A 12,672-nucleotide genomic window follows, 5' to 3' on the forward strand; every position below is an offset into this window, starting at 1 on the left:
GCAGCAGTGATCAAAATGCTAAGATCTGTGAAGAACTACAGAAAACTTGTTAAAAAGTTCTTTAAACACTGACCAGAAAAAAACCCCAGACCTTGGAGTACAACTAGTTTATATTAAATGATGTTATTTCTTGAGTACACTTGAGTTTTTTAAAATCAATCCAGAAAAAGATGCTACCCTTCAGTGGTCACCCACCATGGACAACATGCAATAAAACCAATCTGGATGTATTGACCCCTATTCAGACACTGCAATTAACGACAGCACATCTCAAACACAGCATCTCACTAGGCATCTTCATATTTTAACTATTTGCTAGTAACAAAATGTCTCTTCCCAAGCAGCACACAGAAAGTTACTGTTTCTTCACTTTACAGAATCATAGAATCAACTAGGTGGGAAAAGACCTTTAAGATGATTAAGTCCAATCATTACCCCAGGACTGCCAAGGCCACCACTAAATCGTATCACTGACGGCCTCATCTACACCTTGCTTTATTTGAAAACACAACTGTCACCTTTGTTGCCTTCACAATTTTTTTCCAGATCCAGCAAAAAGTAGTATTAAAAAAAACCCCAAAACCAAACAAAAAAACCCCACAACCTCAAACCCACAAACACCCAAACCCACTATAATCCTTTACATGGTCACAGCAAATAGTCTTACTGAAACAGATTGATCAGCATAAATTTAACAAACCAAAGGGCGACACTTAGATTTTAGGACTTAGGTGAAGGTAAAATCTTGAGGCTACAAACCAAATACAGCTTACTAATGACATGCATGTTCCCAAACTACAATTTTTTATCAAGACTTAAAATGAGCCCTTCCAAAACTAAATCACTTCTACAAGGAAATATATATATCCTGCTTTTGATGGAAGTGAAACAAAGAGCTAAAAAGGAATTCAAGTTTTTTTTTGATGCTAAACTTCATACTAACTACTATGTATTTCTGTTCTTTTTTTTTTTTTTTTTTTTTTACTTCACTCCACAGCATTCTAACTCAGCCACTAACGTATGTGAACCATTTGGGCTTCAGAATTTATAAGCCAGCATTAAAATAAGAACGACAGGAAGACTTGCACTGCAATATGCTGCCTCAGAAGAAGGCAAAACCTTCAAGTTGGATAAAAAAGTGCATAATTATGAATGTAAATGGGGATAACAGATGTTCTTGTGCTCTCTTTTTCCTTTGGTCTGCGGCATATCACTTTTCCAAACATATTTTTATATAGGCCTTTGATGTAACACTGAAAAATTTATACACTTTTCCCTATCCCCAAAAATGCCTTAAAGACGACACTGGAGTCATGCACAAGAGCAGTACTGATTACCCAGTCTTAGTTCTAAAAATATTACCAGCTGAGCTTTATCTGGAGGCTACAAAAGAGATGATTCTAGGTATGAAACTGCCTCTGTCCAGTTCTACACAAGAAAAAAGTTTATTAGAAGGAAGATGTGCAGAATGCAATCAGAAGGAAAACGTCATTTTGTTGCAACGTTGAAAATTTAGGTATTTTTTTATTTGCAGATTTCCACTTGTTTATCTTCCAAAGCAGAGATCAGCAAAAGAGAAAAGAGGTAAGCCAGTTTTGAACAGTAATCTAATTTTTGTAGAATTATGCAACAGCTTCTACTACAGTCACATATGTATTTCTTTGTTAAACCTGAAGGAAGATCCAAAAATCTTCCTTTTTTTTTAATGCTATCATTAAAAATTGTCCATTTCACCTTTTAAAATATTGAGATGTACTGTAAGCTAACAGAAAAATATGCTAAGTATTAGATGAGACTTGATTAGAAGAAACTGAATTCTTTGAAAATATTAGCATTCTTTGAAGGTTTATATGGAGTTCCTTTCTCTTACATTCAGGTAGCATTAACTTAGACACGTATGTCCACCAGTTCCTTTGCATATGTAAAATGTTGCTGTAAAGGATTACAACAAATACATATATTTTTGTGAAGGAATTTTACTATGCAACAATCCTTTAAGTTTCTGTAGTATCTTATGCATTTCTGTGTTGTCATTATCCCATTTTTCTCGTAACCACATGGCTTAATGGCTATTAGGATTATTGTGAGGATCTTGTCAATTTTGCAGTTAGTAATCATAGAGTACAAAACAAAATAGCAAAGTGCTCAACTGTGAAGGTAACTTCCAATTAATCTGTTCAGCTGAGAATTTGCAGAAACACTTGTGCATCAGACAGTTTTGTGCAGATACAAGTACATACCATGTCATCTCTCATGCTATGTCACTGTAAAAGCATTAATGTGATATGACAGAAAAATAACAGTTGCCCAGCACTCAGCAGTTTATCATGGTATTCAATAATCAATGAACAAAGATAAAATTCATTCTACCCTAAGTTCTCGTAAGCTTTCCTGGCTGGAGTTAAAGACAACTCCCACACACTTCACCAAAGAAACCAAACAAAACAAATATGCCTTCTTAATGTTTTAGTTACAGTGGGATACTAAGTAAGAGTTTAAGAACTCCCAAACCAGAAACAAACAAAACATATACACAGCCTAAAAGCACACTGACATATTTATCTATCATCTGGTCTTCAGTAAAATAAACCATAATTTAGAGCATGTATTAAAAATTGTACTTTTCACTGCTCTACCACGTGTCATTTTTTTCATATATGCGTAAGACTGTACTACTCATAAAGCCTACAGTTTTGTGGAATAAGGTAGCCACCAGCCCAATTTCAACACCAAGAAAGAATGAGCTGTTAAGACCCCCTCTTCTCCCTCCCACTGACACCCCCAAGCATTATGCAGAGAAAGTACTCAAAGCTGTTAATGCTCCTACAACAGATTTCACAATACACGACTATTTTGCTGTAAAATAATATTTTTTTTTAACTATGAGTAGTTTTTTACAAGCCTCTTATCAAAACCTGCCTTCCTTAATCCCAACCGAGACTGTTTCAAAGAAACATTCTTCATTAACAGGCTAGAAGTATGCCAATAAGCTGAAAACAAAATCCAAACAAAAAGGCAAATGATTACTATGCACAGCACAGTCAAAAGCAGATGAAAAACCTGGAAATACAGTCTGATTCAAACAGCACCCACACTGCTCTTCAAGGCTGCCAATGCTCTCTCAAACAGAAGGTAACGTCTAAAGCAAAACTACTGACATTAAAATACAATGGTCAAACCTCATAGGCACAGGATCCTTCTCCACTCTGAAAGCCGCCTTCATCATTGTCTATCAGCTAACCAGTTCAACCTTTCCCAGCATTGTCCCTCAAGTCTCCTTGTTAAGAATCTTATCCGGACCTTCCTTACTGTCTTTTCTGGCTCACCATCTCAGAGAAGGGATGAAATTCCTTTGATTAATCCTACAGCTAACTCCAGCCTGCCAATTTAAGCACTTCAGTGTTTAAAAAGCCAGGATACAAACACTTTTCTACCCTTTCGCCTCTAAATCCAATTTCTCAAAGATAAAATGAGCAAATGGAGCCACCGGCTGCATTCCAGCTTCAGCTTTTCTATAGCTCTCTGGCCTAGGAATAACCACACTCACAATTCTTCAACATTATGAAAACTCCTATCCCCAAATAATTCCCTCCCCTAGGACTGCTTCCCAGGTGCATTGCTAACGATCTGCTTCCTGTATTTATTGGTCTGACCCACACTCAAATAGAAGGAGACACAGCTGATCTTCAGAAGTCTATTCAAGAGGTCAAGAAAGTGCCTAAAACAGTTACTTAACATCATATGAGAACACCACAATGCTTACCTCAAATGTATATTTTTCTCTGTTGTTAAAGAGCATTAATATCGTCATCTGGAAAGTGGAGACTTGCAATATGTGCTTCCGTGTATTTGAGCCAGTTACTTGGGCACCTCCTACGCCAACCTCTGAGCCATCTTCCTGTTTTAAAATTCCAAAACTGCTATTAGATTATTCCCCACTGCAAAATATCTTACCTCACTACAATGAAGTTATATGATTAAATATCTACCTAGGAGATCAGTGTACACAACTGACAGAACAGCATACACCTGCCAGCATAACCACAATGTCTCCCCAGTAGCTTAGAATCACAGGGTAATTGAGGTTGGAGTCTTCTCTATAGCTTCCATGGTCTAGCCATCACTCAAAGTCAGGCTGTCTAGAGCAGGATGCCCAGGGCTATGTCCACTCAAGCACTGGGTATCTCCAGGGACAGAGATTCTACCACCTCTCTGGCCCCTGTTCCATTACTTCAGTTCTCTTAGCTTTAAAATTATCAAGTAATACAATTTTAACACCCTTATAAAAGCACATTATTAACACTTTGTGCTATAATAACTTTTCAGTCTGCGTTTCCTCCTACATTCTCAAGTATCACACCATTTCTAAAATGCTAAGCTAGAGGTAATACTGGTCTAAATTACTAGCAAATTATTTTCTGGTATACATAAACATAAAGCATTAATACTTCTATTAACTCTACTAAGATTCTTGAGTTTGAAAAAAGTGTTGTCTACATTGCTAGCACTCTGCATATGAAAAGCAGGCTAAACTTGGGTTAACAACACTGTTTCACAGTAAAAAAATTACAGAGAAACAAGTTTCATTTCCTTTCTGACCAATTAACAGCCAAAAATCCCCAAAATACTCAACCACTGAGGTCCCTTCAAGATCAAAATTACTACTTTCCTACAAGGTAATGAACAGATGATGCGGAGTGATGCATTCAAATTGGATTTCAGATTAGATTTGGTCAAAACTACTACAAAGGAAGAATCAGACTATAAAGCCAATGAAAGGCATCTTTTTTCATGATACTATCAGTGGCCAAGCCTTCATTTTATAAAATCCTGAAGTTATCACAACTGTGCATTTGCTTATTTTTAAAAAAAGATACAGTATTTTCATAACCTTGATACTTTACCTTTTTAACAGGCCCATAGAAAGTGGCATTGAGATCTGCAGAACCCATATGGTGCTGGAGTGTCAGCTGTCGCCCGCTATGTTTGGCTAAATAAAATCTGTAATATAATCAAATAGAAAACTTAATACATGGCTCATCTATCCAAGAGAAAATTGCTTTAAACAGTTACATAGACTCTACATAGACATTAAGTTAGAAACTTCTAACTTTTGCTTTTTCAAACCATTAACTCTTGTTAGATTTCTACTTTAAGTAGTAGCACCCCAAAACCCAAGACTCGTGATTATTGCAGTCCCCGATTTTCGCATGAACTGAAGAGCAGCAGTATGCTAGCATGTCTTTAATGGTAAAATACATCTGTATGTTAAGTTTATAAAGTATCTTCTTAAAAGCTCTACTGAAAACATCTGCTCTAATAGATACCTTCTAAATATTTCAAAAGCATGTCTGGGAGCCGGAGGGATGTTGCACTTTGGTGTGGCTGACTGCGTAGGCCAGTACCCTGTTGTAAGGACCCGCACTGTAAGATCAACACCACCTAATGAGACCTAAGGATAATTGAAAGAAAACGTACAGTATTTTAAAACAGGACCATGTTTCATCATCTTTCTGTATCAGTGTAGAATGTATAGAATTTTCACAGACTAACAAAAATACAGACATATATCTATGCTTATTATTTTTTATGAAGCCAGACAAATTAATTCATCATTATCAGAATAAATGGTACAGCAACACTCCTCCACATTATTTCCTTCTGGCATTTAGGAGTGTACAGAATTTAACAAAATAAACTCTTAATCAAGAATGAAATGTCTGTGATCATAAACAGAGCTCATAATACATATAACAATTCTTTCTAAACAGGTTTTTGACTGCATACAGTAAAGCCAGGTTACTAAAGGTATCTATTTCACTGGAAATCACTATTCTCTGGAATCAGACAGTAATACTGAATATCTAACATTAAACCATAGGGAGCTTTCCCTGCAATTTACCTCTGGACTGCAATGTAAACAGTTATTCACTTTCCCAGACACAACCTAGGCACATTCCCTAAAGACAGCTATAACTGTAAATATTCAGCACTCATTAGGAAACATTCTACAGTTGAACTGCTGATCTATAAGGTATTTGTATTAGAAGGTGATAAAGATCTGGCTATCAGGGAGGCACAAACCTTACTAGGTATCTTAGCTAAGCTGAATATTATTAAACTTAATTCAAGGAACACAAATTAAGGACAAGAAAACCGAAAGCATACTATATCCAACTTGTTATAAACCAACTACCCAGAAATAGAGCATATTATATTTCAGTAGGTCAAAACTGTCATATGAACTCAGAAACTTTCACTATTAAATAGCAGAGCAGTATTTCCACACACTGCAGAGGAGTTTTTATACTGTGCCTGTTGAATGCCTGTGTGCATCAGCAACCTTGTGCCTAGGAAACTTCTGAAAAATCTAGACCGGTGACAGGCTACTGGTACAGAAACCCCTCTGACTGAATTTCATTAAGCTTTAAGAGGAACAATTTGTACAAGTATGTAAACACCCATGTAAAGATTGTTCTGTAGCCAACATTACTGCCCTGCTTCTAATTTCATATCACCAATGTCATGAGGCTCAGAAGAGAAATGCAAACAGGCATTTAGACACAAAAACCTAGCTCATCTGTGAATCACAAAAAAAAAATAAATAAAAGCTTCAACAGTTTTCTCCCCCCAGCCAAAGTGTAGGGAAAGGTCACCAATGCAGACAGAAAGCCACAGAAAACAACTTCATCTATAACCAAAACATCTTAATTAATATGGCAACTGTTTCCCAAAATTTTTTTAGCTGTAGCCAGACCAGAATGCAGCATTAATTTAGAATGCCTCACCTCAACGAATGGAAGCAGTTTATTTTACAAGATGTCTTTTCAGCATAAAAATGGTATGAACTAATGGAAAGTGTCCTGAAGAGATCTAATCTTTATAAAACAAACGGATGTTTCAGGACTGAAAATCACCTGCACAGTCCTTGGCACTACCTGTATCTCAGGACATAGAATCCAGCAGGAAACTCTGCAGGTAGGTTTATTTAGAGAAGAGCAGATGCCTGACTCCTCTAGGAGGGCACCAGACATAGTCACGGTACACAAATTGTTTAAAAAGGAGTAGAATAGACTACTTCGTATAAAACACAGTACCACCAGCAAGTCACCAGTAACATAAAATTTCCCAAATCTTCCTGTTTGTATTTCCTCTCAAATATTATTGACACTAATAAACATATACATTTCCATCATAAGTAAGTACACCAGAAATTTCGTTAGGTGGTCATGACTAGGCTGACCAAAGGCAACCATCAGGTGAACTGCTGGTCCCTTGCCAAGAATAAGATGAAGTTTCAAATAAGGCCTGAAAGAATATCTATTAACATTTTGAATTCATCTTATTAGCCATACATAGCTACACTGAAGAAGACAGAGACATAATTTAATAACTCAATTTAAAACTGTCATGTGAAGCACATGAATCTTTAACATATGCCCCACCATGTACAAGTCCTACATGCTACCTAAAACCAGGGAGTGCTCTAACAACCTTTTTCTTGAAACTAATATTTCAAGCATTTTAGAGAGAAAACCTGATTAGCCTCTAAAGCAAAAAAGCAGTAAAGCTGCCTGTGCACCTTTATATACACCTGTCCATATCCTCTACAACCTTTTCTGAAACTACACTGAGAACATCCTGTTCTTTCACTTATGATGATTCACAGCATACTGATGAGGAAGAATTCGGCTTACTGCTTCAAGACAGCAAAGATTTCAGACCACCCTGTACAACCAGGGACATAGGGCATAGTACTTCCACAAACTTGATGCTGTCATTCACATTCTTGAAACTGATTCAAACATGCTTGATAAGTGGACTTACTTACCTGCAGGAAACCATATGGCTGCTTATATATTATTAAGTGCTACTGAGTATCAGTATAGAAAAAGCGTGTTCAGAGCATGCAAACCGATCTCAAATATAAGCAATCTCTCCATTACGCAACATTCCGGAGGTCCACTTTTACAACAGCATATAAAACTTCCTGATTGGACAATTATGTACATATTTGGTGATTTGAATAAAAGGGCAGGTCAGCTTTTTAGTACAGGCATTAGCTGCATCAACACACTTAAAAACGAGATGGTGTGTTTTCCAAATACCTGCAGCACGCAAGATTTTTCTTGTTGTTAGCATAAAATCCGTGTCGCAAGGTAGGTTACCTTTAAAGAATGAGAAAGAGAACACCGGTGATGACACGGTGACAAGGCACAAGGGAGCGGGCGGGTGGGTACAGCTCGCCCCCTGCCGGCCGGCGGCGGCACAGCCGCCCTGCATTGGGCCGGCGCCTAGGCTCCTGCTGCGGAGGCCCTTGCAGAAGCATGTGGATAGAGTGGAAGTTGAAACCGGATTTTGTGGAACGAGATTGGCACCATTCCAGCTTCGAACTGACGTTTGTATTTCGGGAAATAGTAACGAAGTTTGTAAGATAACAAGCACAGTAAAAGAAGTACAATTGGAGTGTGCTAACAAAATCCTTCTTCCCATGTGCTAACAAATTAAAAATCACAAGCCTTGATAAAAAGTCTGCACTGATGAAAAGTCTGCACTGAAAAAAAAAAAGTCTACGGTCTGCACTGAAGTAAAAGGACAAACACACAAACCACACGCTCTTACCCCGGTCGCCTGAAGATGTTGCCTGAACTCATCCATCGTTGTGTTTGAGATGCTCATGTCCCTGAACATTCCTTCCAGTTTAGATGTGAACTGACATCCACATTCAGTCTAAAAATACAAAAAAATAACTTATTGTGCCAGCACTAGGAATACAGAGCTTCTGATATGTGAACGGCAAGACTAAGAGTTAGCTTATAAACCTCACTAAAAATGATACTTTTTTGCATTTGATTACAGGGATTCCCTTTTGTATTACTTCAAATCTTATCCTAAGTTTCATATTTCATATGAGGATCTGACCCTACATGTAACGAAACTTGCTTTCCTTCTCTTTTCTCCAGTATTGGATTTCTGATTTCTTTTTAGCTGCCTACCTCCATCTTATTAAAAGAAAAAAAAGCAAAACCTTATCAGACCAAGGCACACACTCTCACATGCTTTTGAGCATGATCTCGTGAGACCTCACTTGGAGTACTCTGTGCAGTTCTGGTGTCCTCAACATAAAAAGGACATGGAACTGTTGGAACAAGTCCAGAGGAGGCCCATGAGAATGATCAGGGGACTGGAGCACCTCCCTTATGAAGACAGGATGAGAAAGTTGGGGCTGTTGAGCCTGGAAAAGAGGTGGCTGCGTGGAAACCTCATAGAAGCCTTCCAGTATCTGAAGGGGGCCTATAGGGATGCTGGGTAGGGACTCTTCATTAGGGACTGTAGTGATAGGACAAGGGGTAATGGTTAAAACTTAAACATGGGAAGTTTAGATTGGATATAAGGAGGAAATTCTTTCCTGTTAGGGTGGTGAGGCACTGGAATAGGTTGCCCAAGGAGGTTGTAAATGCTCCATCAGTGTTCAAGGCCAGGTTGGACAAGGCCTTGCGTGACACAGTTTAGTGCAAGGTGTCCCTGCCCATGGCAGGGGGGTTGGAACTAGATGATCTTAAGGTCCTTTCCAACCCTAACTATTCTATGATACTATAAAAGGGAAAGAAACTTTGTGTAAGAAAAAACCCAGTTGTCCCCCGAGTGTATAAGAGTTTACTGCAGATTACCAGGTGAGATTATTATATCTTTTGTGAATGTTTACACATACATGCACCAACACATGCATTTCAGTTATGCCTACAAGACTGTGTGCTGTTTCCAACACATACTTAGATGCCTATGGCAAAGGAAAGTATGTTAGCTTCAGCATCCTAATCACTGTGAATAAGAAAATGGATGGCTCATATCACAAAAGTACCCCCTGCACTTCTAAATCACCAGGCTAAAGAGGTAGAGAGGTAACTGTGAAGGAATTAGTACTGATAATTTGTAATTAATACTGACGATTTGGAGCAATCTGATGCAACCAGGCTTTGCTCACTGACAGAATACGAAGACCAAAAATGATGATCAGTAAAGTCTGACTTTAAGATTAAATCACTCTGGTTCAGAAGTTAACTAGACATTTATCACGCCACTTAGGAAGAAGCCGCCTTAGAAGGTGCTTCAAGGACTGTTCACATTTAGGCTTTAATTTTTTTCTCCATCTCTTGGCGTATTTAATCAGTAAATGGAAGCAACTAAGGGAAACGTGTTTCCACACACCGATACGAAGATTTTGTATTTCCCTGATCTATCTCAAACTACTTAAACAAAAAGGAATTGAGCCTTATCATCAGTCTGTAGATGGAAGCAACTAAAAAAACAACTGTGCATGCAATAGAAAATCTACTGTGAATAACAGAAAACCTAGGATAAAGCACAGCCTTGTCTTCAAATGCAGTTACTAGATAAACAGGAGTTATCCTCTAATTTGGAAAGTCTTAAACTGTGAAAAATACTAGTTTTGTTTTTTAAGATCGTGCTCGGATCACAGGTGCTTTCCAATATTTTCTTCCTTTTTTTTTTCCCACAAAATTATTCAGAAGAGCCTTTAATATTTTCTGTTGGGGGTTTACAAAAATCAAATCTGCATTTAATAGCAATCAAGATGTATGTTATCTACATATCCCTTATGTAAAGACAAAAGAAACTGTATTTGGGGGGGAGGGAATCAAGTAAAGTTATGCAGATACTGTCTTACCTTTAATTTAGATATCATATTTTTCTCAGAGTCATCTGAAACACTCTTATTCGTGAGAAGTCTTCTTGCCAAGTGCTGTTTGTAATAGCGTTCAAAAACATCTTTCTCTTGCATAAACCTAAACAAAACCATTGCCTTATCCAATATAGTTTCTACTTCTTGCTCTGTTAGCTGTAAAAGAAAGAATTTTCTCATTTAAACATTCTAGCACAAGTGTCTTATACAACCTAAAGTAATTCACAGCAAGCATATGGTCTAGCCGTAGCATATAAAGGAGCCCACAAAACTCATCCAACATGTAAATGAGCCAAAAGAACAGTGCACAAAGTCAGAGTGGAGAAGAAGATAAGAGCTAAAATGGATGGAAAAGCAATTGTGAGGGAGAGGGAAAACGACAGAAGGGTTTAATGTCTGAATAAATACAGTAAAAGCTCCTGGGTAAGTTTTTAAGTATTTTAAAAAGCAAGCACAGATGGAATGCAGCATTGTAAGTACGGAAAATCAGCTAAGAATTAAAGATTTTATATGTTAAGACTCATTTGCAAAGCCTATCTAGTGCCACAACAAATAAAATGACTACTTATTTTATAAATAAGTACAACTTGCTACTTGATTGCCAAAGCATAAGATGCATCTAATAATATTCAGCTTTATTCAAAGCCACTGAAGCCTCAGCTGAACCATCCTATCCAGCTCCAGGTGCCATACCTCAAAAAATTTCATGAAAGAAGCTATGAAGTAAAATTGAAGAACACAGTTGTACTTCAGAAAGAAGAGACAGATAGGTAATAATCCTCTGATATGCAAAAGACCTTACATTTCTGTCAGTTTCTATCTAAAGTTTTATGAGATCATATTGTGTTACATATTTTTAAGGCAGTATTGCCAGTTATCTTAATGAAAAATTAATTCTTCAGAAAGGAGCTTATTTTAATTTCATCCACGTTTCCATGACAAAGAGCATAATCTTTTAATTTAATTTATACTTACTCCCTTGACTCCCTTTTTCAGCTTATCATCAATAAATAATGAGAGGTACTCAGGAGACCTAGAATTGAGGTTGAGGAAGTACTCAAAGTCACCCGCAATAGTCTGTTTGAAGAGTCGATCATTATTGAAAGATTCTTGCAGAAAGCGGTCAAACCTACTCTTCAAATCCAGTAAACCCTTTAAAAAAAAAAAGGCAAAAATATTTTCACTGATGTGACATCAGAAGTTGCAGAACAGCAGTAATAAATGAAGTTACAGAAAAGACCACATGTACAGTCAGAGATTCTGCAAAGCTCTCTATGTTTGGCACAGAAGCAATTTTCAGATAAGCTGGCTAACATACTGGTGTCAAATACTCAAGCAGTTTGCTTTAACAAGCTACTCAAAGATTAAGGAAGTTTTTTATTACCCTTGTTAAACAGGTTGATTTTATTTTTAAATCCACAACTTAAAAGAGGTATTTGTCATATTTGTTAAGCTTTTTCTAGTTGGAGTAATGTTGACAAGGTCACTATCATAAATTCAGGATGCAGGAAAGCTGGGGCTAGACACCCATTACTACATCCCTAGGGCTACTTAAACAAGTTTGAGAAAACAGATTGCAACAACAGGCCCAATCTTGCAGGCTTTTTCCCCCTCTAATTTCAATCTAAGGACACTGCATTATTTAGTCACATGTTTCTCTACTGATCTGTAAGAGTCACTGTGAACATACGGAAGTTAGATACAAGCAATAGCTCTTCGGTTATCATAGTGTGAAGTTCACAGGCCTAAAGTACTTCCTCTGAGCTAAATTTATTAGATCCTTAACATAATTTTTACAGTTTGTACCATCTTCACCCAGTTAAAACAACTGAGTGCAGAAGGGGGAAGCATCTTAAAATCACCTGAGCACCTTGCTAACTATATATGATATGCACAGGGTTTAGATATAACTAAGACAGCAAGGAGGAGGGCGGGAATTTCATTTGAGAGTTAAATTTATCATGGGTAAC

At 37.4% G+C, this 12,672-nt stretch overlaps 1 protein-coding gene across 1 annotated transcript in view; it reads right to left on the reverse strand.

The window, feature by feature from the left end:
- The window catches only part of CUL3 (cullin 3), a 62,148-nt gene that overhangs the window by 4,445 nt on the left and 45,031 nt on the right, over nucleotides 1-12,672 (reverse strand). The window contains exons 8-13 of the mRNA XM_061365171.1: nucleotides 11,678-11,854; nucleotides 10,688-10,858; nucleotides 8,623-8,730; nucleotides 5,328-5,452; nucleotides 4,905-5,001; nucleotides 3,764-3,898 (exon numbers count right to left, since the gene is read on the reverse strand). Of these exons, the coding sequence (XP_061221155.1) occupies nucleotides 3,764-3,898; nucleotides 4,905-5,001; nucleotides 5,328-5,452; nucleotides 8,623-8,730; nucleotides 10,688-10,858; nucleotides 11,678-11,854 (813 nt within the window). The remainder of the gene's footprint in view (nucleotides 1-3,763; nucleotides 3,899-4,904; nucleotides 5,002-5,327; nucleotides 5,453-8,622; nucleotides 8,731-10,687; nucleotides 10,859-11,677; nucleotides 11,855-12,672) is intronic.

Source organism: Neopsephotus bourkii, unplaced genomic scaffold (genome assembly GCF_033783945.1).
Source record: "Neopsephotus bourkii isolate Nb327-2 ecotype Australia unplaced genomic scaffold, CSIRO-AGI_Nbou_v1 NB_1279, whole genome shotgun sequence".
NCBI lineage: Eukaryota > Metazoa > Chordata > Aves > Psittaciformes > Psittacidae > Neopsephotus > Neopsephotus bourkii.